General features: G+C 51.3%; 1 protein-coding gene across 23 annotated transcripts; it reads right to left on the reverse strand.

Annotated features, from left to right (window-relative positions):
• Positions 1–298: 298 nt before the first annotated feature.
• ARAP3 (ArfGAP with RhoGAP domain, ankyrin repeat and PH domain 3) lies at positions 299–25738 on the reverse strand. 23 transcript variants are annotated; one of them, XM_072749851.1, is made up of 35 exons: positions 25618–25735; positions 24983–25071; positions 22968–23173; positions 22633–22721; positions 22453–22514; positions 22239–22350; positions 18207–18407; positions 17971–18040; positions 17584–17704; positions 17308–17492; positions 17100–17206; positions 16642–16841; positions 16460–16545; positions 16140–16322; positions 15847–15982; positions 15134–15250; positions 14581–14728; positions 14372–14474; positions 12235–12454; positions 11277–11340; positions 10636–10799; positions 8529–8741; positions 8148–8253; positions 6802–6949; positions 6426–6494; positions 5642–5716; positions 5429–5543; positions 3216–3344; positions 2995–3128; positions 2729–2811; positions 2593–2628; positions 2399–2462; positions 2162–2299; positions 1917–1955; positions 299–1331 (listed from the first exon to the last, which is right to left on the reverse strand). In XM_072749851.1, exons 3-35 carry the CDS (start codon positions 23154–23156, stop codon positions 855–857), a joined length of 4383 nt encoding a protein of 1460 aa, XP_072605952.1. In that variant the 5' UTR covers positions 23157–23173; positions 24983–25071; positions 25618–25735; the 3' UTR covers positions 299–854. The 23 variants fall into 23 exon arrangements, with proteins under 23 accessions (XP_072605952.1, XP_072605951.1, XP_072605954.1 ...); XM_072749850.1 differs by having other exon boundaries at positions 22968–23308; positions 25618–25707; XM_072749853.1 differs by lacking the exons at positions 24983–25071; positions 25618–25735 and adding exons at positions 23975–24018; positions 24795–24878 and having other exon boundaries at positions 22968–23141.
• Positions 25739–26311: the final 573 nt, after the last annotated feature.

Raw genomic sequence — 26311 nt, forward strand, 5'->3', positions numbered from 1 at the left:
TTTATTTATTTGATAGACCTCATGAGAGAGCATGAGCAGGGGAAGCAGCAGGGAGAGGGAGAAGGAGTGGGAGAAGCAGGCTTCCCACTGAACAGGGAGCCGGGTGCAGGGCTCGAACCCAGGACCCTGAGGTCATGACCTGAGCCAAAGGCAGATGGTTAACCCGTTAACCGATTGAGCCACTCAGGTGCCCCAGGACCCATCTATTTTATTCATACTTTATCCTGAATACCTGACACCCAATTAGGTACTTAAAACATATTTGCTGAATGAATGAATGAATGAAACAATAATAGCCTTTTGGTTCCAAGATTTATTAACAGTGACACAACCTTTTTTGCTTCTCTTCGCACCAGCTCCCAACCCCAATCAACCACCCTACTCTAGGTCTTCAGTGTAGTTCCCAAGTGTAGGAGGTGGGGTAGGACAGACTTGGAAATCATTCAGCTCTCGGGCTTCCAAATCCTTTTTTTCTTTAATGCAGGAAAATCATTCTTTTCAAACCCCAAATCTCTCACTGAACACCTACATATCAAATATATAAAGCAGGAGTTGCCCTTGTTGAGGGAAATTATGTGGGGCTTACAGCTCTAAGAAACAGTTTGATGTTCACTGCTCTCCTTAATTCAGTGACTTCATGGTACATATAAATGAGTGGAGGTTCAATGAGGGGCCATAACCTGACCCTCTCTGGGCAGGAGAGTCCAGAGCCCTCAGTCCTGTGCTCTTTCCATAGCACCACACTGGATTTTAGAGTCTTTCCAGCCAGAACAGAGGCGGCTCCCAGCAGTGTCTGCCATGGTGAGAATTTGGGTCCTCGGGTTATCTACCCCTTCAGACTACTCATCTTAGGGTCATGTGAGGGGCTGGCTGGAGGGCGAACTAGAAGGTTGGGTGGGGAAGCCAGGTGTCTGTGTCAGAAGGCCATTGGGGTTCGGAGATTGAGGGCTGGAGGGCTGGGAGGGGCTGCCCAGGCCTATGGTGGTTTCTCCTTTCCTCAGGATGAGGCTGCTAAGCTCCTGGAGCAGCTGTTCCTCCAGGGACCCATGTGCCTGGGGGCTGCTCTTTGAAGGGGGGCCTGGAGGAGGCTCAGGTGGCCTCTCCTCTGGGCCTGGGCCACATGCCTTGGGGAAAAGGGGTTTGTCAAAGGACCTCTGGCTGGTGAGGGGGGTCTCTGGGTTGGCTGTCTTTTCTCTCATCTTGGAGAAGGAAGTAGAGGTGTCCTTGGTCAGTTCAGGGAAGGCTCCCACTTCCTCATACACTGGCTCCTCATAGACAGGCTCCTCCAGTTCCTCTTGCTCCTCCACAGACCCCTGGGATGACTTCATGGGCTGGATGGGAATGGGGTAGCATGATGCAGGCACAAAGTTAGAGTTACTAGATTATTAATCACTAACATTTATTGAGCTCTTCCTCTGGGCCAGATGCTGTAAATACTTTTTGCATGTATGATACCAAAACAACTCTGTACAATGGGTTACAGTGCAGGTGAGTGAACTGAGGTACAGAGGGGTTAAGTAAGTTGCCCAAGATCACACAGTGAGTAAATGGAAGAACTAGGGCTTTAGCCCAAGTCTATCTGACTCCAAAATATATTCACTTAACCACTTTCCTTCTATTCCTCAGATCCTATGACTGCTTCCCCTGTTCTTTTTGTTTGTTTGTTTGTTTGTTTGTTTTGTTTGTTTGGTTTTTTAATTTTTTTATTTTTTTGCTTCCCCTGTTCTTTATCACATCCTGCCATCCCTCATTTTCCTCATTCCTTCTGGTCCCTCACAATACTCTCTCTCTCTCTCATGCACATACGCATACACACAGATGGCCTGCATCAGAACAAATATAGAGGGCACACTGGTTCAGGCAGCACAGAGGAGCACAGGGCTGGTGGGCACAGCTGAGACGGGTACAGTACTCACAAAGAACATGGACAGGGTCCTCCGGTTGTGAAGTCGCCGCTGGGCACAGGTGGGATGGGGATGAGGGGAGGGAGAGACACAGAGACACAGTGAGGCCTGGCAACAGAAGGCAGGGGTGGGGGCTTGGGGGCACAAAGAAGGCAGAGGGGGGCATCAGGCTGGCAGGCACACCACTCCCTTCTGTGGGGTGGCAAGGACATGGGCAGGGATCAGGAAGGCGCTGGAGCAGGCTGAGGGTACCTCACCAGGGTCTGATTGGCAGAGAGGAGGGTGGCCCCACTGTCATCTCCTCTGATAGGCAGCAAAGGCATGGTGCCAAACTTCTGACGGGCGAGGTCAGAGGAGGAATGGCGTCGTAAGACCACTGGCTGCTGGTCATCGTGCTGGAGGGAGAGTAAGGAGTTGGCACAGTGACTGGGGGAAATATGGAGGGCTAGAGCTGGGACCTCAGACCTAGTCCCCAGCTTTCTCCTTTGCCTCACCTGGGCTTTGAGAATGCTGGTGGTCCAGTCCCACATCTCATCTTCGTCAGTGCATGACAGGCAGCTGGGGGTGATCAGAGGGGAATGAGCCAGAGAGGAGGGGTTATAGCTATAGGGATGGATGATGGAAAAAGCAGGGAGGTGGTGGGCAAGGTGCAGGGGTGGGCCAGAGAAGCCAGCTGAGAGGTACTCACAGGTGCATCTTCTCCAGTATCAATGTGAAGCCCCACCTAGGAGGCAGAGGAGAACAGAGATGGGCGGGCAATAAGAAAAGACAGAGGGATGATGGCAGGAAGGCCCTAGAAATGTGGGCTGGGGAAGAAAACTCACGGTGTAGGAGGCTTTAACTTCTTTCGGATTCCCAGATAGACCTTGGAACCTTCCAAAGGCCACTCCCGTTCTGGTTTAGAGCTCTGAGAACAAGAAGGCCATCAGCGAGATCAAGAGGTGAGAGAAGGATCACAGTCAGGTCAAGAAGTCATGGAAGCACTGGGGTTAACTGATAAGCACATGGGCTGTGGAGTAAGAGAGCTGATGCAGTCATAGCTGCTCCAAAGGGCCGCCAGCATCCCTCTCTGCTCCCGCCAGCACCTCACCTTCTTTTCCTTGAGTAGCAGCAAGCAGCGGCCACGCAGGAGAAAGAACCTCTCCTGGAAGCGGTTTCCCAATAAGCGGGGCGGCTCCTCCCGACACCGCAACAGACCCACCCTTGGGCTCTCACGCCGGATACCTGGGCACAAACAGTCACCTATTCTAGGTGGAGGGTCCTGGGGAAGAGACCTGGTTTGATGGGTGCTGGGCTGATAAGGAGGTTCACCTGTGAAGAGGCAGCCGGCCTGGGCCAAGGAGACTTTTCTCAAGAGCAAGGAAGCTGAGCAGGGCTCTGGAAGCTGGCACCATTGAAGCGCCTGCTCTAGGACCCTTTCCTTGGGGTGCAGTGGCCGCTCTAAGGAGTAAAGTGGGGACGGGTATCAACCAGAGTATCCAGACCCTGGAACCTCCAACTCCTTTCCCACCAGTGTCACATTTGTTTGTCCATCCCACAGCCCAGCTACAGTTATTTATTTCAGCACCAACTCTATGCCAGGCACTGTTGGCCCTGGGAATACAACGGTGAGCCTGAAACACACGGCCTACTTTCACAAAGCCCACAGCAAAGTGAGGGAGCAGATAGTACACAGGTAAGTAAACCAAAGAATTGCAGATAATTAAATACTTGAAAGAAACAATAAGAAGTTCAGAGAAAGTAGGAGGGCAGCTACTGGGATAGCATGATGACTGGGCAAGGTCTTTTAGAAGGGGGCATTTGAAGAGGAGACTGAAGCCTGGAGGAGATGGAAGAAAAAGCCATGCTAATCAGGGGAATAGGGACGCCTGGGTGGCTCAGTGGTTTAGAGCCTGCCTTTGGCCCAGGGTGTGATCCTGGGGTCCCGGGATCAAGTCCTGCATCACGCTCCCTGCATGGAGCCTGCTTCTCCCTCTGCCTGTTCTTCTGCCTCTCTCTGTGTGTCTCTCATGAATAAATAAATAAAATCCTTAAAAGAAAAAAAAATCAGGGAAGAAGATGTTCGGCATGACACAATGTAGGAATAAAGGCCTGTGTCAAGAAAGATGTGCGTGAAGAACAGCTAGCATGGCTCAAGCACAGAGAATGAGTTATGTGAAATGTGGTCCAAGAAATAAACAAGGGCCAGACATTCGGGGTTTGTGGGCCATGATAAGGAATTTGAATTGTATTTCAAGTTCAGGGAGAAGCCTTTGGAAGGTAATGGCATGCTCTGACTTATGCCTGAAATGCACATTGACTGCTACAGGGAAAATGGATTGTCGGAGGTAAGAAGGGAGCACTGGCCAGCTGTTCCTTTAGTGGTTAATATTGGGTGCAGAGAGATAGTGGTGGCTTTAACCTGGCTGGTGGTGATGGAGATGGCTGGAAATGGAGAGAAGCAACAGATTCTAATAGAATCAAAAGGGCTAGCTGGTTGCATGAGCTGTGAAATTGAAGGAAAGGGAGGACTCTCAGGTCTCTGGTTTTGATAACTGAGTGAACAGAGGTGCCACTGAGTAAGGGAAAACTGGGAAATGGCTCAGGTTTTTTGTTAGGCGAAGGGTCTGGGAATTGATTTCATTCTTGCATGTATTAAATTAGAGATGCATAGGGCGGGATGCCTGGGTGGCTTAGTGATTGAGCACTTGCCTTTGGCCCAGGGCATGACCCTGGAGTCCCGGGATCGAGTCCCACATCAGGCTCCCTGCAAAGAGCCTGCTTCTCCCTTTGCCTATGTCTCTGCCTCTCTCTCTCATTCTGTGTGTGTGTGTGTGTGTGTGTGTGTGTGTGTCTCTCATGAATGAATAAATAAAATCTTTAAAAAAAAAGAGAGAGAGAGAGAGAGAGAGAGATGCATAGGGCACCTGTGTGGCTCAGTCAGTTAAGTGTCCAACTCCTGATTTGGGCTCAGGGTCATGATCTCAGGGTCCTGGGATTGAGCCCCGCGTGAGGCTCCACACTGGGTGTGGAGCCTACTTAGGATTCTCTCTCTCTCCCCTCCCCACAATCAAAATAATAATAATAATAATAAATCAGAGATGCTTGTGAGACAGACATATAAGTGGAGGTGTGCGGTAGACAGTTGGACATGTGAGCGTGGAGCTCAGAGAAGAGGTCTGGGCCAGAGACCCAGCTTATTAATGGCATTTAAAGGCACTGGAATGGATGAGTCATCCAAGGAGAAATGTAGATAGAGAAAGGAAGAGGGTCCAGGGTCGAACTCTGGGTCCCTCCAATATTTGGAATCCAGGCAAAGGAGGAAGAAAAGCCTTCTTTGAGGAGGAAGGGATACCAAGGACTTGTGAGGTCCACAAAAGTCAGGAAAGAAGAGAGTACTGAGTAATGAGAGAGTGGTCAGCAGCAGAGAGTGTTCCCTCACGCACACAAGGACAGGGTGACTATATTTGGTAACACAGAAGGCATTGAGGACTTTGACCCCCCTCCCATCACATATGCATGTGCCCTTCCATGGTCTTGCTCACCAAGCTCTCCGTGCTCACGAATCTCAAACGTCACCCACAAGTCCATCCCAGCCTCTGTCCCCCGCATCTCCAAAACCTGGTTGGTCAGCTCCTCAGCAGTCAGTGTTGGAGACACCTGGGGTCAGGGCAAGAGCAGAGGACCTGTGCTGGTCAGTCCACTGATCCTTCTCCCTGCCATCCTTTCATCTCCCCTCTTGTCCCCTCAGGACTGACCTTTAGGGTGACACAGTTGTCTGGCAGCTGCTGTTCTATATAAACCTCCATGATGAGGTCTCCAGCCTGGGACAGCTGAGGTGAAGGGGTGAAGAAGTCAGGAGGACATGAGAAGATGCAAAATATCAAGATCAGAGGTCTCCTATGTTGCCTCATAAGCACGTCCCCCCGACACACAAAATCTCCTCCTACCCATCATTCCCAGTGTGGCTCAGGCCCTTAAAAGGGAGAACCCCAAGAGTGGTAGAACCACATCTTCAGGCTGCATAGGTGCTTCCCAAGGCAGTGCAGCATATGCTTGGAAGAACAGGTTTAGAGTCAGACTCTCTGGGTTTCAACTCTGCCACTTGCTAACAGTATGACTTTGAATAAGTGACCCTCAAGGCCTCTGTTTCTTTATTTGAAAAAATGGGACCGTCTACCTCATGGAGTTGTATGAGGCTAAAGTAATATCATGGGTGCTTGGAAGATAATAAGTCCTTAGCTGTTTACTATCACATTTATTACTATCATCCTCTGTGCTTTGTCTAACCTAGCCAACTATTCCTTGGATCTCCTACACGCGGAACTGGAATATTCTGCCACCATTTTGTAATGAAGAATCCTTGTGGTGGAATAAGTAGAGCAAATCCTAAACCAAACCCCTTCCCCCAAAGCATTCCCCTCCTTGGGTTTCCCCTCTGCCTCAGGGAGCTGAGGGCCAATGTCCAGCAGCAGAAGGTCACCTTCCTATCCTGCTATCTCCTCCTGGCCCACTCAGGAGTTTAAGGTCAGGACAAGTTACCTGTACATCCTTCCAGGTGGTGATAAGACTGACTTCCAAGTCAATCTGAGCTACCTGGTCAGAGTCAATCTGTGGAAGAGCCAGAAAGGAGTGTGTGTATTGTAGGGCAGGTGGGGGGCAGGAGTGGGGTGCTAGGAAAGAGGCAAACAGAGTTTGCAAGACCACAAGACCTGTATGAAAGCATTAGAGGCTAGAAGAGCTAAGAACCAATGAGGCATGGGCTTTTGGAGTGAGGTTATGGGATAGAGGGACCTAGGGCTATGGGAAATGATTCTTGATGCAGAGGGCCTTCAGCAGTCTGGGCTGGGAGCTTCTGTGGTGAGCAGGATCAAGAATCCAAGAAGAGGGACTATAGTCAGGCGTGGGGAGAGCTTACATCAAAGACGGAGACGTAGTCATCGATGAGTTCCTGTAGCACCCGCACCTCATGTTCTCCCCGCCCATCCGTCTGGAACACACTGGGTGCAAAGAGCAGGGCCAGGTTCCGCGTGCACATCTGGTTTAGAGAGGCACACTTCTGCACCCTGCAGAGGGGTGTGACACAGCTCATAAGGGATATGGCTTGTGCTCACCTATTAGCCATTGCATCCATTCATTCAGGAAATACTTATTGAGTCCCTACTATATGCTGAGGGGCCTCGGCTAAGCATTTGGGACACAGCTGTAAAACACAATACTGGCCTCAAGGAGCTCCCTGTCTAGCAGGGAGACAGATAAGGAATGGGTAGTTATAAATATAGTAGGGGGCAGCAAACTTTTTATGTAAAGGGACAGATAGTAAATATTTTAGGCTTGTAGGCCCTACATTTATGGTAGCAATTTGTCAGTTCTACTGTTGTAATGTGACAAAAGCCATAGGCAATATATAAGTGAATGGGTGTGCTTTTACACTTCATGTACAAAACTTTATTTATTTTAAAGATTTATTTATTAGAGAGAGAGAGCGTGCATGCATGCAAGTGCACAGTGGGGAGAGGGAGAGGGAGGGAGAGAATCTTAAGCAGGTTCTACAACCAGTGAGGAGCCTGACACAAGGCTTGGTCTCACAACCCTGAGATCATGACCTGAGCCAAAATCAAGAGTCAAATTCTTAAACTGAGCCACCCAGGTGCCCCTGTACAAAACTATTTAAGAAAACAGGCAATGGGATGGATTTGGGCCATAGCTGGCCTATCCCTACGATATAGAGTAATCAGTACAACACAGCCAGGGGTCACTTTAGAATCATTTAAAGACCTGTCTTCCCATTAGACTGATCAAGGTAGATCTGCATCTTATTCTCTATGTCTCCTCCATCTAATCCTTTGCCTGGCATAGAATAATAAAACAAAATAACACTGATTATTCACCGTGTCTGAATGCTTACTACATACATGCCAGGTGCTGCAGTAAGAATTTTATAAGGACTATCTCATTTAACTCTCATCACCTAGGAGGCAGATACTATTCATTACACCATCTTCCTTTACAAATGAGGAAACTGAGGCTCAGAGAGTGCAAGTAACTTACCCAAAGTCACACACTAGAATGATAGAGCCAGAGTAAAGCTAGGTCTGCCTGACCCTAAAGTCCACACTCTGAACCTTTGTGCTAGGACAGCTACACTTAACAACTGTTTGCAGGATGAATGAGTAAATGTAAGGTGGCAAGGCAGGAGAGGGAGGTTGGACAGAGGCGATAAACGGTCAGTGAGGAGCCTGCAAGGGGTCTGGCCATACTGACCGATAAAGATGCCCAATGAGGGTAGCCAGTGTGCGGCGGTTGACCTGTGGCAGGCAGCCAATCACTTCTTTGTATTTCTCTAGGCGCTGATTCTTCTGGGGTAGCTCTAGGATGGAATGGGAAGGAGTGGAGAGGATCACGGAAGGAAGCATGGAGATATTTTTAGAGAAACAAACCCAGGATGGATGTCCCTCTGCCCCTTCCCACCTTGACCTAAGCTGAGCCCCTGAGTGATCCTGGGGTTTGGGGGAGCAGGAGGGGAGGACTGGGGAGGAGGGCTGCCAAATCCCACAAAGCAGCCTCAGGGATTCTGGGGGGTGAGGTGGAGTTCCTGGTTGTCCCTTCTCTCCTGTGGGAAATTCTTAGGAATCTTGGGAGTACCAGCAGCCTCCCTCCAGCGAGGCAACAACCGTGCAGAGGTCACAGGGTCATCAAGCTCTCGAAAGAAGCGTTTGAGTGTATCGGTGACATCTTCCACAAAGTGCTCTCCTGGCCGGAGCTTCACTGAGCGGGCATCCCGCCGGAACTCAGCCAGGAGCCGAAGGCTACGGGCACGGGCACCCCCTTTCCGGTATATGCCCTCCAGCTGGAGCCCTGAGAATAGCCAGCATCTCTGCTTACCACTGCCCAAAGACCCAACTACCCACCCAGTATCTCTGACTGCCCCCCCTCCCCCCCCCGCCAATGCTATATGGCTATTGGCGTAAGGGCGCCAGGGAGGAGGAAGTCTGCCTCCAGAGTCTTGATTCTTAAAACCCTGCCCCAGTCCTCCTCAGAAAGTCCTTCCCTAACCATGAAATTACACACAGCCTCCAACACTCTCTGTCTCCTCACTATTTTGAATTTGAAATATCACTCTCAAATGACATAACAGTTGATCCTTCACTATTCACAAATTCCATGCTGTGAATTCATCTACTGCTAAAATTTATTTGTAGCCCCCAAATCAATACTTGGTGCATTTTTCCAGTCATTTCTGTATAGGCACAGAATGGAGGAGAATTTGAGTTGCCTGCTGGACACATTCCCAGCGAGGCACTCATATGGTAAACAAGTGTAGTTTTCACAGTATATATAGAACCACATTTTTTGCATTCTTGTGCTTTTTTGGGGGTGGTTCCACTGTTTAAAATGGCCCCCAAGCAAAGTGCTGAAGTGCTGTCAAGTATTCCTCAGCTCAGGAAGGCTGTGTGTGCCTTATGGAGAGATTATGTGTGTCACATAAGCTTTGCCCCTGTGTGAGTTATACTGCTGCTGGCTGTGAGTTCAAAATTAACAGATCACAAATACGTGATCTTTAAATAGAAACACATTCAAAACAAGGTTACATGTTGATCACTTAATGAGAAGGTGACCAGAGGTTCCTAGGAACCTAACCTTGTATTTCCACTAGGGTAATGATTTAGGATTCATTAATTCAGTGTTTGCAGTAGCTTCATAGAACAAAACTGTGGATAACGAGAACTGACTGTATTTTTCTTATTACCCATCTTTCCCACTAGCCTCTGAGCTTCATAGAACCTTCCCTTTTCACTGCTATATCTCCAGTGTCTGGCACATGGGAGCAACTTAGCAAGCAAGTATCTGCGGAATGAAGAGTGGCAGCACAGTAACTGTGGAGTAGGTATAAACACCCATACTCTTTCTCCAGGGCTTTCTCCTGGACTGCTGACTTCATTCTTCCTCTGAACTTGAGAGTGACTGAGAAGAGAATGGGATCTAGGGAGTGGGAGAACTCACTAAATGAAGCAACTACTACCAAGATGTGGAAAATGTCAGTAGCCACTGACTATCCACCATCCATGCTGTAAGCACAATTATTTGTAGCTGATAGCTGTCTCTCTCTCTCTCTCTCTCTCTCTCTCTCTCTCTCTTTTTGCCCTTTACTGCCTTCCTTGGTTTTCCATGAATTTTCCTTCTCAAGAGTCCAGCCTCCTAAAAGGGGGGTTCGCCAAGGAGCTAGATTCTACTTGAAAAAAGAAGAGGGCAAAGTGTCACAAAGAATTCTGGAAACCACTTGCACAGCTGATGCTTTGTGCCTGGAAAAACTCCCACACAGAATAATTCTGCTTAGACCTTCAAGGGTTTTGCTGCATAGCTTGGCTCTTGCCTTCTGGCTGCCCCCTCTTTGTTCTCTATGGCTTTCCATCTCAAGTCCTCTTTCAGCGCTGCTCTCCCTCCACACCCATGCCCCACCAACAGCTACCTTGGAACACTTACTACCTGCCAGGTGCTGTGCTAAATGCTTTACGTACGTTATCTTACTATCACAGCTATTCTAGAAACGAGGAATGTTAGTAGTCCCATCCTGCAGCCAGGGGAGCTGAGGCTCAGAAAGGTAAACAGCTTGCCAAGGGTGATATACAGCAGGTTGCCGTGTTAGGCTGTTAATCTCTGGTGGCAAAGCTCTTGTAGGCAGATCATATCCTCTGGCTGTGCCCATGTCCTGTATCCCCTACTGGCTCAGGATTGGCCAGTACCTACTCACCGTGCTGAGTGACAAAACTGATGCAGGCATCCACGATGATGGGGATGTCACCCCGGCTCATCTGCTGCTCCTGCAGCCCTGTGCCGCCCCCGCCAGCTGCCCCCTCAATGGCTGTGTTCCATGCTGAGAAATCCAGCCGGCCCTCCCCCTGCAGATACAGGGTCCTGAGACCCGAGAGGCCTGAGTCAGAGCCAGCTCCAGAGGGTCCTTTAAACTAGGAGGCCCAGGATCACAAGGACCAGATTTTCCAGAGCCACCAGCAGGGGGCAGCAACATTCAACCCAGATGGGGCCCCTGAACTAGACAGATGAATTTTTCTTTTCTTTCTTTTTTTCAGATATTTGTCTATTTATTTGAGAGAGAGAGAGAGTGCATGCACACGCCAGAGGAGGGGCCAGAGGGAGAGAGATAAGCAGACTCCCTGCTGAGCAGGGAGCCCAACACAGGGCTCAATCCCAGGACAGGACCCAAAGACCATGAAGTGAGCTGAAGTCAGATGCCCAACCAACTGAGCCACACCCAGGCACCAAGTAGACAGGTGAATTTGAGGAAATGGGCAGTGGTCTAGCAGACCAAGGTGGAGGGTAGGGGCTGGGCTCTCAAAAGAGGGACCCAGGATCAAGGATAGGGACAACATTTACCTTCCTGTCTCCACCAGGACCAAATGCTCCTTCTTGTCTGGGGTGTCAGCTGCTGATACCACACCTGGGAGGAGAATCATCAGACATTATCATTGTAATTGTCTTCATCAGAGTGACCAATACATCACTAAATATTTAAGGTATGTAGGTCCTAGAGTAGGAGCCTTACAAACAATGTTGCATTAAATCCTATAAGCTACATACTATTATCCTTATTTTACAGATGAAAGATTAATGCTCAGAGGTTAAGTTTCTGGTCCCTTTACTTTTATAAAATGGCAAAGCTTGGGGATCCCTGGGTGGCTCAGTGGTTGAGTGCCTGCCTTTGGCCCAGGGCATGATTCTGGAGTCTCGGGACTGAGTCCCACGTCGGGCTCCCTGCATGGAGCCTGCTTCTCTCTCTCTGCCTGTGTCTCTGCCTCTCTCTCTTTCTCCGTGTCTCTCATGAATAAATAAATAAAATCTTTAAAAAAAATGGAAAAGCTGAGCTTGAACTCAGGTCTCTTGTTTCCAAATTCTGCCATATTATCCCACACTGTTCCTCTTTGAGGAAGAAGTGAGAGTACCCAGTCCCTTCTCCCAGTCTCCAACCAGCAAGTGGTTCCAAATAATAACAGTAACATTTGTAACATCTGACATTTATTAAACACTTGTAAGATACCTCCTGCCAGGCTCTGTGATAAGTGTTTTACATGCATTGTCTTATTTGAAACTTACAACTCTTTTATAAAGATTATAAAAATGAAGCAACTAAGGCACAGAAAGGTTAAGTAATTTATCCAAGGTCATATAGCTAGGAAGTGATAGAGATGGGGGTCTGTATCTGGGTAGTCTGACTCCAGAGCTTGTGCCTGAATCTGCTATGTTCTGCTGTTTCCCATAGGGACCTCAAATAGAGGAAGGTCCACTACTCCCCATTCCATGACCACCTTTCATCCCTATCCCCACCCCTGCTCACTGATTTCCTGTAGCCGCCGCAGATGCACCATGTCCTCAGGGGCTGGAGGGCCAGGGCCCGGTGCTGGACACAGGAAGAGGTGGTCACCACGAAGAAGTCCAAACCCTGACAGCCAGAGGCTGGGGGCCAGCGCTGAATGGGTGGGAGAGCGCAGCCACAGGCGGCCCAGTCGCAGCAGCCCAGGGCCCAACAGCTGGTGACAGCTCAACGGGGAAAACCACTGTGAGGCAAGAGGAAGACATGAGGAAAAGGAGTATGGGGAAAGAGACAAGACATGGGGGAGAGAAATAAGAGTGAGAAGGATAGGGCAAGACAGGAGGAGATAGCAAAAGAAAGAGAAAAATGAAAAGGAATCAGGAGAGAGCAAAAGAAAGACCCAAGGAGACAGGAGATGGGTGGAGAAGGACAGGAAAGAAATTCAGTTCAATTTCATTTGCTTCTGCCAACACAGAAAAGACCTCTGTGTGGCAGCCTTCTGCTCCTTGTGGGATGTTGGGGCAAGAAAGAAAGGGGAGCCCAAGTGCTGTAACTGAAGAGTCACAATGCCCTGGGAAATCCCACCACCCTGAGGGGCCAGGGAAGGCTTCAAGGAGAAACAAGTGTTTGAGGTGGTCCACAAAGGAGCACTTCCCCAACTACCTGTGGTGAAGGAACAGTGTTCTTTTCTTTTTTTGTTCAAAGTTCCAATCTCTTACTAACCAGTACTTTCAGAAAGAAAGAAAGAAAGAAAGAAAGAAAGAAAGAAAGAAAGAAAGAAAGAAAGAAAGAAAGAAAGAAAGAAAGAAAGAAAGTACTAGCAAAGTAAAATGAAAACGGAAACACAAAATATAAGCTCCCACTTTAAAAATTTATATTCTACACATAAAATAACCCTGTCACATTGCTATGAAAGAGTCTGAATGCTCACTCTCAAGTTCTGTTCTTATCCTGTCAGAGGCGGTAACAAAGAGTCCATAAACCAGTGTGGTGTAACAGGCTGCAGACCACACCTGGGGTGGTCCAGCCTTTAAGGATAAGCTACATTTTTAGAAAGTGTAGCTAACAATAAGAGGACACCGCAAGGTGGCTACGAGGGCCATGACAGAGCCCTGAAAGGATATGAAGATAATTTCTTGGTGAGAGTTCTACTCCTCTAACCAGAAGAGTGGGGTCAGAAGCCAGAGAGCAGTTGAGCATTTCCCACAGAGGAGTGTCACATGCTGCAGAGCCGACCAGGTGAAGCCAAGAGGCCCTGGGACTTTGGCAATGGGAAGTCACTAGCCATCCCCACAGCGAAGCGGCTCAGAAGTCTGGCAAAAGAGGGCAGCCACGAGGGGTTAAGGAGGAAGTGCAATCCTGCCAGGGCACACAAACTTCTGAGGGGTTATCAGGAGGGTGTCAGGGTGATGAGGTGAAAGTAGAGCAGGGCTGAGGGAAAAACTGGCTAAAGATGGGAATGATTGTTATCTTCATCACCATTACTATTTCAATACCCACGAATGGAGGGCCTGCTATGTGCCACACAGCGCAGGCCTCACGTGTCACTTACTCCTCAACCCCAAAGAGTGTGTCTTCTACACCCACTCTATCTATATGGAAAAGCTCGTGAGGCTAAGAGTTGGAGGACTCAGATCCCAGCACGTCTGATTCTAGGGTGTGAACTTTTAACTCCTGGGAGAGGGTGCAGGATGCAGAGACCAGCTTGCCTGGGAATGGAGATGCTGAGCCACATAAACGCAGCCTTCCCTCTGTACTGAGAGAACTTTGGGGAAAGGGAAGAGGAGTTAGAGGCACCCTTTCCTTGAGCAGAGGCCCTGTGCACTGACGTTTGGGCCATGAGCTTTGGAGACAGAGGTCTGTTTTTGATCCTGTCCTCTGCTACCTCACAGCTCTGTGACCTTGACCGAGTGACTTCATAACCTCTGTGACTCTACTTTCCTCTATGTGAAATATTTATAATCCTTTTCTCTGAAGGTTGCTGTGAAAGTTAAATGAGATTTTGAGTGGATAATGCCTAACACTGGTCCTCGCACAGCTGTTAACCTTAGCTGTGAGTGGAAGTGGTGGGAGTGACTGTAGGTATAAGAGAGGGCAAGATGGGAGCAGCTGGGGACAGGGAAAACCACCAGCTGTCTGGGAGGGGCCTCAGCTGGCTCACCTTGCCCACAGCACTGGTCCAGGCCTCCAGACTGTCAGCTCCATCTGTGCCAAAATGCTGGATCCTCCCCCCGGTGAGGATGAGCTCAAAGGAAAAGGGGAACCTAGAGAGAAACAGAGGTCCAGGAGGAGAATGGGGACCAGCAGGGGGCTGGCAGGCTCAGGATCAGGAAGGGCAAAGGGGAGTACAGGGAGCACAGGTGCGGTTACCTGTCAAGGTCACCTGGGTCAGTGGGTGGGGGACTCACACCCAAACATACAACATCCTGGGGCTGGATGAGGCTGAGGGGTTCAGGACTGCTTTCCGACACAAACATTTCCAGAGCTGCTCTCAGCACACACCACAGTCTGGGGGGAGCTAAGGGAGAGGCTGATGGTCAGCAGGAAGAAAGTCCTCTGTCCCTACTGCCATAATTCCCATTTGCCAGATATTTATACTATCTGTACCAAACCCTCCTGCCTTTATATGATCTGATGTAATCTTCACCCTTTGAGGTGGGAAACTGAGGCCCAGAGTTTAAGTAACTTGCCCAAGTCACATAAGCAGGAAGTAGCAGAGCTAGGATTTGGTCCAGGCAGTCTGACTTCACAGCATAGGCTCTCAGTTATCACCCAATGCTGCCACCGGGCATAGTCCCTCTCCTACTCCCAGTACCCAGCCCACTCCAGGGCGTGGTCCTACATGCCCTTCCAAGACTCTGTGGTATACTCTTGCTCATCCCAGTTTCTGCCCCATCTCCGCCCACCTTCGCTCCTCTCTCACCATCCCGGCCCCTCCGAGGAGGAGGGGGTCCAGCTTTGTTGCTGATGGGACCACAGTACAGGAAGCTGCTGTAGGTGGCAGGTACCACCACCTCATTGTACACACCAGGGGAAGGGTCTGCAAGGCGAAGGAGAAGTGGTCAGTTCAGGGCAGGGCAGTGGGATGGCCTGAGCCTCCTGAGGGAAAGGGTCAAATTGAGGAAGACAGAGGGACCCAACTCCACTGGCAGCATGGCCAAGTTGAGCCCAGGGGGCTGGACCCCTCACCACCTCAATTAGAAAAGAGGGTGGCAGGAAGTGAAGCTCCAGCCCTTGCCCACTGCCTCTCCCCACCAATGAGTCAACCAGCCAGTCAGCCGGCGGCAGGGGCCTCTGAGCATCAGCTTTCCTGTAAGTCTGTCCTGACCACTGGAAGAAAACCTCTTTAGATGACCATTTCTATGATCAGATTTCCCACAGGGAGGTGAGACCTCACTTACGGGTTGACCTTGTCAGGGTAGACCAGCAGTAACACCTCAAACATCCAGATCCACCCCAGGCAGTGGCCAACATTGGTCATTTCATGACATCAGGAAATAGACCCCAGAGGATCTAGAAGGTTGGGAAACTACCCAGACTAGGCTATTGTGATGGCCTGAGTATGGAAACAATCAAGGCACAGGTCAGGGCAGAGAATTCTTGGAGGGTGAGAAAGGGGACCCTTGTGAGAATTACCTGGGATTAGGAGACCAGGGAAGCTGCCATCCAAGGCTGAGGGGGACCAGGGCTCATCACCCTCAGTGGCCTCAACACAGAGGAGCTGGGTCATGTTCTTCAGCAGGTTGGGTCCTGCCACAGCTGCACACAGTGCCTATAGATAGAGAAGGGCCTCTGTCAGCCCTAAGACCCAACCTGAGAGCATGGGGACAGTCTTCCAGTCATCAAAAACAGCCCCCAAAACCCCAAGTCTAGGTATTTCATCTTAGAGACTACCTTCCTCCCTATCAGCCCCAATCTGTCCCTCCTACCTGGAGAAGCCGGCTGTGATCTGGATACTGAGGGTGGGGCTTCCGGAAGAGACCCAGTCGGTACTTCCGGGAGATAAACTCTCCCCGGGGGCCAGGGCTTGTATCTGGATGCACCCCCTCACCTATGGGTAGTGCCCCTGCCCAGAAGCGGTTGGCACGATCATTTCCCAGGACAATGAACAACTGCAGGATGACAAGGGGCAGAGGCAAGTGGCAGGAACTCAAGAATCTCTGACATTCAGTCCCCAAGCTAGACCCAAGGCCTTTGTTGGATGCTTTCCTTTCCTCTTCCCCACCTTCTCCCTTTTCAGACTCCTCACCTGCACTATCTCATTACTCCAGACACTTGTGTCCAGCTTCAGGCTCTGTACCTTGGAGATCCCAGAACCGAGGGCCCGGTGCTGACCTGTTCAGGTATGAAGGATACGTGGCATAGAGACCAGAGCCCCCTGCCCTAGCCTCCCGCCCTCTCCCTGTTTCAGCTAAAGGCCCCAGCCCTCACCTGCACACTGCTTGCAGATGACCACCCCCAGGTTGACAGCAGCCCAGTCTGGGCGGGAGGCCCCGCAGTCCGCACAGTGCCGGTTTGCCCGATTGGACCAGATTTTCTCGGCCACCTCGTAGTCAGACAGGGTCTCAGTTACGGCTTCCTGCAGAGCGGCCGCCCAGCTCTGCCGAGCCCCCCCAGACTCGGCTGTGAAGCTGAGGGGTGGACAGCCATTCCGTGGGCATGGATATCCCCTTTGACCTGTCCCATCCCACTGGCCATTCCCACAGGAGCCACCACAGGCCACATCTGGGCCAGCCCAGACTCTTCTGAGACCTTGACCCTGCTCGCTGAACTCTCGTCAGTGCACACCCACTGATATCCTACCGAAGAGGCCCCCAGTCCTCTGCCCGCCCTGTGCCGCCTTCCAAAGTCTTTCCCCCAGCCCTGCCTCCTGCCAGTCTGGGCACCACCTGAAGCAGCGATGGGGTGTGAGCAGATCAAAGCTGCGACTCTTTGTTTCCCGGACACTGCAGCCTTGCAGTTCAATGAAGCAGATCCCGATGCCCAAAGAAAAGGCCTGGTGGGAACAGAGGGGGGCGGTGTGTGGGGTTGGAGCAGGCAGTGAGGTGCCAGCATGGGCTAGGCCAGACTCCTTGGCCCCAGCCTGGCCCTTCTCACCTGCTCACTCTTGTACAGTGCCAACTCTCCAGGGCTCAAAGCAGCAAAAACCTTGGCCTTGTGTCCACGAAGCTCCAGCATGCCTGTGCGGAGGGGTCGGGGTGGCTGAGGAGGCCGGGGGTGGCCCAGGAGGCGCTGCTCCCTCAGGCAGGATTGAAGCGTGGAGCACCATGTGTCCCGCTGGGCTGGTGGGGGACAGAGAAGCAGGTTAGCCTGTGGGCTGTGTGCTCATGTGGCCTTCGCTGCCACCCTGACATAACAGGCTCTGATTCTCACCCTCGCTCTCTGTGCGAAATACAAACACCCTCTGGCCAGTGATGACCTGGAATTTGTTGTCCTTGCTGCTGCGGGTCATCTCAATGGCTGTCAGAGGGATCACACCCTTGGGGAAGGGATCCTGTAGAGAAAAGAGAGCCCAGGGATGCATAGGGACAGAAACTCAGCCATGCGTGCTGACCTGGGAGCCAACACCAACTTTTAATGAGATCAGCACTCATTTCACAAGCAGTGGGGTACAGCTGCTAACCTAGCTACTTTAGATGCTCACATCAGCCATGTGGTAACCCCCTACCACGGGCTTCCTGTCTACCATCCTGAGCCTTTCTGAGCCCTCCCTTTCCCTCTCTTTCGCCAGGCCCAACACAGCATCTCTCAGACCCTCACCTTATCACTGCCAAAGTACATCAGACTCCTCCCATTGAACTGCACAAACCGCCTCTGGAAAACGTAGTTTCTGGGGATGGGAAGGGTCAGGATGAGTGAGTGGTAGGGGCTGTATCTGGGGGGCACCTAGGGTCTGGGAGCTCACCACCACCACCACCCAACACCACCCCCCCTTCCCCTTCTCCTCCCCCTCCTCCTCCCTCCCCTCCCCCCTTTTCCCTCCCTAGCAGCCCCACCCCTGAGGGGAGAGCTTGTCTAGCCAGCCACTGAGAAGGGGCGTGGGGCGGTCTGCTGTGGAGGAGAAGCTGGCATAGGGTGAAATGAGGTCATCATTGGTCTCCACGTCGAGGGTGGGCAGTGAGAGGGTGGAATCCCCAGGCAGCTCGAGGCTGGCATAGCCAGCGTCCTCCCGCACTTCCAGATCCTGCCTGCTGAGCCTTATATGGGGCAAGACAGAGGAATACACATTAGACCCAGTTTCCTGGACATTTCCATCAGCAGCATTTCACAGAATGCCTGACAGGTACTGGATCACTTTTCAACAGGGAAATAGGGAAGTTGGGAACCCAAAGATTAGCATAGAGTTTCTTCCCTGAGCACACTTAGATTTTTTATTGGAGCAATTTCAGTCCCTCTCCTCTGCCACTAGTGTTACTATGTTAGAAAAGTTGGAGAAGGGCTGTACAGCTGGCTCTCTGGTCTTTTCTCCAAAAAGGGCTTGACCTTCTGTCCCTGGACCAAGTTGCCCTCAGTTCTCACCAGGGTGCTATGAACTGCCTAACAGCTTCTACTCGGGCCTTCACTCTTGACATATTAAAAATGAAAATGAGATCATTTCACTCCTTCCCCACATGAAATTCTGCAATAACTTCCCATTTGCAGTTAGGATAAACCCAAATTCCTTACCATGGGCTGCAAAACCTTGTAGAATGAGACCTACAGCCGGTCCCCTGACCTCTTCTATCCCCCTTGCCTTCGCTTCCTGCATTCAGCCACATTCTCTTCTTCCTTTCAGAGTCTTTGCACATGCTGCTTGCTCCCTCTACCTAGAACATGCTTCCCCAGTCTGCCTTTTCTCATCCTTTAGGTCTTTGCTTATGCCAGAAAGTCCTCTATTATTCTTTGTCACTTTCCAGTAGTCCTTCACCTCAGTAGCACAGAATCACTTGCAAACCTTAAAATACTGGTCTGTGGGCCGCATACTAGACACTTGAGTTTGATCTTCTGGGAATGAAGCCCAAGCATCTCTAGTTCTAAAAGTTCCCCAGGCTATAGTGCTGCTAAGATTAAGAACCATCACTCTACCTTCTTTGTTTGCTACTTCACTGAAAAACTGAAACAATAAGACAAGAACCCCACAGACTCACAGTGCCTCATCTACAAAGTTTCACACATACTTTGCATTCCTTCTGCTACCATAATAAACATCCCCGTCTGAAACCAGTCCCTCCTCTGGATACTCTCCTCTCACCTACACAAGGACATTGCTCCAGACTTTCTCCACCTTCTCTCCCCTACAGCAGCTAATTTTCCCTCTCTCCCAGATCACTGTGATCCACCTGTCAACATATGTAACACTCCATTCTACAAAAGCCATTTCTTGACTCCATCCTACAAAAACCATTTCTTAACTCCATTTCCACTAACAACAACCACTCAACTCCCTGCTCTTCTTTGCAGAAAAACTCAAAAAATGTTGTCTATACATTCCAACTCCTTTCTGTTATCTCCTGAGACCGTTCTGATCCAACTTTCACCTCTACCCTTTGTCAAGGTCCTCAGTGACTTTCATGTTGCCAATTCCAGAAGCCAAGGTTTTTTGTTTTTTTTTTTTTTAAGATTTTTTTTATTTATTTGAGAGAGTGAGTGCACACATGAGTAGTGGTAGGGAGGGGGAAGAGGGAGAGGAAGGAGCAGGCTCCCCACTGAGCAGGAAGTGGGGCTCCATCCCAGGACCCTGAGATCATGACCTGAGCCTGAGGCAGACAGGCAGACACTTAATGGATTGAGCCACCCAGGCGCCCCACCAGAGGCCAATTCTCAGTCTTCATTTTCCTTGACCTCTGAGCAGCATTTGACACCACTGACCTCCCCCTCCTCCCTTCTTTACTTGGCTCCTGTGACATCACATTTTCCTGGTTTTCCTTCTTCTTCATTAGCCATTCCTTTTCAGTCTGTTTTGCTGGTTTTTCTTCTCCCAAACCTCTTCATACTGGAGTATGCCAGGACTCTGATCTTGGTTCTCTGCTCTATCGATATGCATTTCCAGCTACATATACCCACCTAGATACTGACAACCCACAAATCTGGATCTCCAGGATGCCTGGGTGGCTCAGATGGTTAAGCATCTGCCTTCAGCTCGGGTCATGATCTCAGGGTCCTGGGATCGAGTCCTGCATGGGTCACCCCGCTCACTGAGGAGTCTGCTTCTCCCTCTCCCTTTCCCTTCCACTTGTGCTCTCTCTCTCTAATGAATAAATAAATCTTAAAAAAATTTTTTTAGGGAATCTCTGGGTGGTTCAGTGGTTTAGCGCCACCTTTGGCCCAGGGTGTGATCCTGGAGATCCAGGATCGAATCCCACATCAGGCTCCCTACATGGAGCCTGCTTCTCCTTCTGCCTGTGTCTCTGCCTCTCTGTGTGTGTGTGTCTCTCATGAATAAATAAACAAAATCTTAAAAAAAAAAAAAAGTTCTTATTAAAAAAATTTTTTTTTAGATCTCCAATTCAGACATCTCTTCCAAATTCCAAACTTGTAAATCCAGTGGTCTATTTGTCATCTCTTCTCAGGCTTATAATATATACCCCAAATTCCACACGTCCAAAATGGAACTCCTGATTCCCCACCACCCCTGGCTTTCTTCCCCATCTCAGACCGAGCAACTCCAGGAACTTTCAGTTGCTCAAATGGTGCTATCCAACAGAACTCAATGTGAGAACCACACATATGATTTTCCATTTTTCAGTAGGCACATTAAAAAATAAAAAGAAACAAGTGAAACTAATTATCATAATACATTTTATTTACTCCAACATACCTTAAATATTAACATTTTATTATGCCATCTGTGTAAAAAGTAAGATAATTTATGTCTACTTCTTTTATACACATCCAGTATTGCTTTTTTCACACTGAGTCTCTGAGATTTGGTAGTTTTACAGTTACAGCACACCTTACTCCAGACTAGCCACATTTCATGTGTTCAGTAATCATATGTGGCTAGTACTGCCACCCTGGACAGTGTAGGCTCAGCCTGAAATCCCTGAAGTCATTCTTGACTGCTCTTTTCTCTCACACCCCAATTTCCTAGGAGAGTTTGCCTTCAATATATAACCAAAATCCAACCTATTCTTACCATCTCCACTACTGGGATGCCTGCCTGAGATGTCTCACCTAGATTACTGCAACAACCTCTTAACTGGTCTCTCTGCTTCTTCTTTTGCCCTCTATAGACCATTCCCAACACAGTGACCAGAGGGATTCTTAAAATGTAAGTCAAAACGCTTCCAAAGGCTTCCCATCTCACTTAGAGTCAAAGTGAAAGTCCCTACACGGTCCTTCCTGATCTGGCCTCTTTACCTCTCTGACATTATTTCCTCCCACTTTTCCTGCCCTAGCCACTCTGTCCCAGTCACACTGGCCTTGTCACCACTCCTGGGTCTACCTGGAAGCCTCTATTCTGGCCACTCCCCCTGCCTGGGACACTTTTCTCTAAAATACTGTCATGACTAATTCACCCGCTTCACTTTGCTCAAGTGTCATCTTCTTAACACTCTGGCAACTCTTAATGAAGAATTGCAGTCCCCTTCCCCCTCAATCCTACCCAGCCTTCTTACCCTGCTCCATTTTTTTCCATGGTACTTACCACCTTTTAACATACCCTGTAACTTACTTATTATATCTATTGTTATTTGACTATCTCCCCATAGGGGAAGGGATTTCTGGTCTATCCCAAATACCTACAACAATATTGGGCAGGCAGTAAGGGCTCAGTAAAGACTTTAAATGAAAGCATGAAAAGCACATCTCGCTGTTTTAAATCATATAACAATTTGTTTGTCTACTTGTTTAATTTCCCGTCTGCCCCACTGAGTCACAAGCTACCTGAGGAGGGGACTGGGTCTGTCGTAATCCTCCTGTATCTTGAGTATCTGGCTGTCACACGTGGACACTCAATGCACACTTAATAAATAACTGGATACATGGCCACCACCGACTGCTCTTCAAGCTTCCCTCTTCCTGCCATCACTACTCTACTGACTACTCACCTGTGTTCAGCCCTGTCCTGAGAGACACCTCTGCCTTCTCTTCTCTCGAGTGGCCCTGGGACCCCCGCAGGCTGGACACCATAGTACAGGCAACCAGGGTCCATGATGTGCACTGGCAGGAAAGGGGGAGACAGGGAAGAGGAGTTCAGGTGGGAATGTCTGGGATCCTGGAGGGCCCTGTCCCTCTCCTCAAAACCCACAATAACCCACCTACCTGTGCCTGTTGTGGGCCTGAGGGCAGGGGTGGGGGCAGCTGCCTGGGAACTGTCTGGGGCCCTAAGAGAAAAAGTCTAGTGATCATTAAGGGAGAGAGGAGAAAGAACTAGCCCTCATGTCCTGCTCCTCCCTGCTGCCCCCACCCAGCACTGGATCCCAAGGGAGCAACCCCACTCACGTGTTCTGAGTCATCTGTACCCCGCCTCTTAAGTCCAGACCAAAGTAGATGGCATTAGGCATCATCTCCATAGTATTCAAGGCTGCAGTCTGCTCAGAGGAGGAGGTGGAGAGAGGAGGAGACTTCGGGCTGGACTCTGGGCTCCTGGACACTTCTGGCCTCCAGAGGGCTGGGCTCACTCCAGACCATTGGGTGGTGGTAGGGCCACTGAGCCCACCAAATACTGTCCTGGGTTTAGGCACAGGCTTGGGGGGCTGGGCTTGGGGAGCTAGGCTGGGGGATGGCTCCATGGCACTGTCTGACTGGGGATCCAGGGAGCCCTCTGTAGCACCTGCCTGCAGCAGGCGCAGAATGCGTTTCCGGTGACCTGTGGCGCTGATGCCCAACTGCCTCAGCTCCTCGTGGCCCAGGCCTCGGGCTGCACCTGCCGTAGCCAGGCCATGCTGCCGGAACGAGTCTGCATACTGCTCCAGGTGCACCGTGGCCAGCCACACAGCGATGTCCAGGTCCTGAGGGGCAGCCATGGGGGCTCAGGCCATTGCTGGGGGGAGCGGCAGGGTGAAGGGAGGGCTCAGGCTGAGATTCCCCCTCCCTGTCCCAAAGTCTGAGGCCTAGACAGGGGGTAGGTACCAGACTCCAGTCTTCCTCGAAAGAAAAATGACCAGTGGCCAGCAATCTGGAGGAAGAGCCGTCCCAGAATATCAGAAAGGGCTTTCTTATTATAAGAGGATCCCTTCCTTTGCAGTTGAGGACACTGAGGCCCAGAGAAGAGAAGAGGCTTGCCCCAGGCTCACAATGAGTTGGTAAAAGTGTTGGCCCCCAAACGCCTGCCCACTCTGGGTCTGGATCAAAGCTCTGCCTCTGCTTTACTGTACACTCAACCAAGTAAGCCCAGGACAAGATGACAGAGTCTGCAGGGGCAGAATGGAATGGGATGGTAGGGAGGAAGGCCCCCATGATGTAGCCTGATTCTGCTGTAGCATAAGGTGGGGACAGGGTCAGCTGTAGCATGGGAGGAGGGAGGAGTTGCAGATCCCACTCCCCCTGGTTTCCAGAGCTGAGGTCCAGGCTCCACCATCCTAATCCTGGTCATTCCCAGTTCCTCCTCCCCTTCCACCTATTGTCTCTGGTCAGACTTCCTTCCTGTCCCTCCGGTCCTGGCCACCCCCACATCCTGTCTGCCTTGGTCAGGCTGGCCAGAGAGTCCTAACTCTTCTCAGCAAGTAGGGTCCTGGCCCTGGGAAGAGGCCACTTGGGGAGTGGGGATAGGGGTGGAGAATTGGGCCAGAGAGATGACAGACCAGGGGCCAGGGGTACTCCAGGGTCTTCCCTCTCCACCAACCTGCAGCATGTTCGCACACGTGTATGCACACTTGAGCACACTCCCTGCAGGGACCAGAAGTGTGAAATAACATCCCCCTATCTCTGCCTTCTCCACATCTTCCTCTTCTGAGCCTTCCCTTTCCCTGCCCATGCCCTTGGGCTCAGGTCTCTGAGGCTCTGTCCCATTCTGCCAAGCTGACCCTGATCCTGGCCTATTCTCTGAGCCTGTCTCAGATTCTTTCTCCCTGGAGTTTTCTCTCTGCCTGTCCCTGTCTCTACTGCACTCCATCTGTCTATCTCTACTAAATCCATTGTTGTTCCTCTCCTTCTTTTGCTCTCTATCACTAAGTCTCTCCTTGCCTCAATCTCCACTTTTAATTAGATCTTTAGTTGTATCTAACTCCAGATTTCTGTCTCTCTGCCTCTGCCTGTTAGGCTCTCTCTCTTTTTCTCTCTGTGGGGTCCTGACCAGGACTGCCTTTCGCCCCAGCATCAGTTCTGGCCTCTCGGCCTCTCCACAGCTGGGCCCCAACCCCAACCTTGTTAGGGCCTGACTCAGAGCCCAGTTTCCCAGTGACTCAGACCCAGCCGAGGGCACGGGACTGAGAGCCCGGAGGTGCGCTGGGCAGAAGTGCGGGGGGGGGGGGGGGGGGCGGGCGCGCGGGTCAGTGCGGGCTGCGACAGGGGAGGGGGCAAGGAGGAAGGGGGCAGAGGCCGGGCCACCGGAGGGAGGGGCGGGTCGCGGCGGGGAGGGGGCAGGGGACGCGGAGAGAGCCCTCGAGGAGGGGACGGGAGGAGGAGTCTGGGAGGCAGGGGCCCGTGGGCGCGGGGGTCCTCACCTCACTACGCGGCCGCCGTCCGCTCCCGCTGCCGGTCGCGCCGTCCGAGGCTCGGGTAGCGCCGCGCCGGCCCCGCCTCCCCCCGGCCGTCCCGCCCGCCCCGCCCCGCCCCGCCGGCCGGTCCCCGCGGCGGGCCCCCGGCCACTCCTTGTGCAAGCGCCGGCCTTCAAAAGGTTCGGGCTCCTTACCCAACCGCTGCGCTTATCTCGGGGCCTGGCCGGCTCTGCCCTCCTAGAGGCCGAGTAAGGGACCGGAACAGGGCTGGAGGCCAAGACAGCTGAGACAGCGGGACAGGGGCCGAGACCAGAATGGAGATGGGACCGGGGTAGAGCCAGAGCGGAAAGGAGAGCGCCGCGAGGGGACGCCCCTGCATCCCCGCCGCTGTTCCCTCCGCGTGGTGCCAGGGGAGAGAACGCGGTCGGCCCCAAGCGCCGGCTCCCACGCCCAGCACGGCGGCGGGACCCTGGCACCCAGCCAGCCTCCAGGAGGCGCGGAGAGCCGTCGCCTTCCCGCCCGGAGCCTTCGGCGGTGGCCCAGCGACCTGCGGGGGGGAACAGGGCGGACGCCCGCACAGGAGCCCCCAGCGCTTCTCCCTCCCCGGGGCCACCCCAGGGGCCACACCTAGGTTTCCTCTCAGAGGTGAAGGTGGGCAAGGCAGCATTCCTCCTCCCAAACCAGGGCTCGGGGCTGCCTTCTTGAGGACAAGCCTGGTGCCCTGCAAGCACAGTGAGCCAGCAAGCAGTCTTTTCTTCGTCGGAGAAGCCCCTTCTTCTCATCCTCCTACTGTAATTTCTTTTTTTTTTTGGAGGGGGGGGGGAGTTACCTGAGGAGAAACGGCTCCTCTGCTCTTCCCCAATCTTGCCTGGAGCCCCAGCCTTGGAGCTTGTCCCCCAGAGCCCGAGGCACTTCCCCCTCTGACCTGCACTGGCTCAGCTACGTGTGGTGGGAGGGGGGAGGGGGGACACCACTGTCTGGCTGTGTTTTCCTGTTTGTATGAGAGGAAGTTGGCTGTGAGTCAGCAAACACAAGCACAGTCAGTAGCTAGTGGAAGACCCCTGCCTCAGCAGAAGGTGAGGGGTGTATGGAGAAGTGGTCCTCACCTCTCCCAACTGCCCCAGCTTGGAGAGGATCTGCCATCTTCAGCTTCCTGGAGCTCTTCTCTCTGAGAAAGAGAGTGATAATAATAATAATTAATCATTAATATGGCCATCCTAATGACTACCACTTACAGAGAGCTGACTCTGTCCCAGGCCCTGTGCAAATATTGCTTTGCAAGTTTCCATTAATCCTCAAAACAGCTCTTAAGATAGGGAATTTTAACACCTCCATTTTACAGATTAGGAGACATTTTTCTGAATGGACACCTGCAGGGCCAGGAGGATGATCTGCACAGACCTCCTACTTAATAAAGACTGGAAATGGACCTCAGCTTCTTCTCCCTGAAATCCATGAGCTCCTAGTTTAAGGCCACCATCCCACAGGGCCGCTCGCAGCCAGTGACCAAGCTCAGCAGAGAT

This window comes from Vulpes vulpes, chromosome 2 (assembly GCF_048418805.1).
Source record: "Vulpes vulpes isolate BD-2025 chromosome 2, VulVul3, whole genome shotgun sequence".
In the NCBI taxonomy this organism is placed as follows: domain Eukaryota; kingdom Metazoa; phylum Chordata; class Mammalia; order Carnivora; family Canidae; genus Vulpes; species Vulpes vulpes.

What these genes read in the sequence shown, in the direction of transcription:
- ARAP3 (XM_072749829.1), bottom strand. Translation starts at nt 25,570, where the DNA reads ATGAGAAGAAGGGGCTTCTCCGACGAAGAAAAGACTGCTTGCTGGCTC. An exon ending in CAGGACAGGGCTGAACACAG is followed by an intron (nt 18,408 to 22,238) that starts GTGAGTAGTCAG and finishes GCCCCATATAAG; the next exon opens with GCTCAGCAGGCAGGATCTGG. An exon ending in TCGCTGGAGGGAGGCTGCTG is followed by an intron (nt 8,254 to 8,528) that starts GTACTCCCAAGA and finishes ATTCCATCCTAG; the next exon opens with AGCTACCCCAGAAGAATCAG.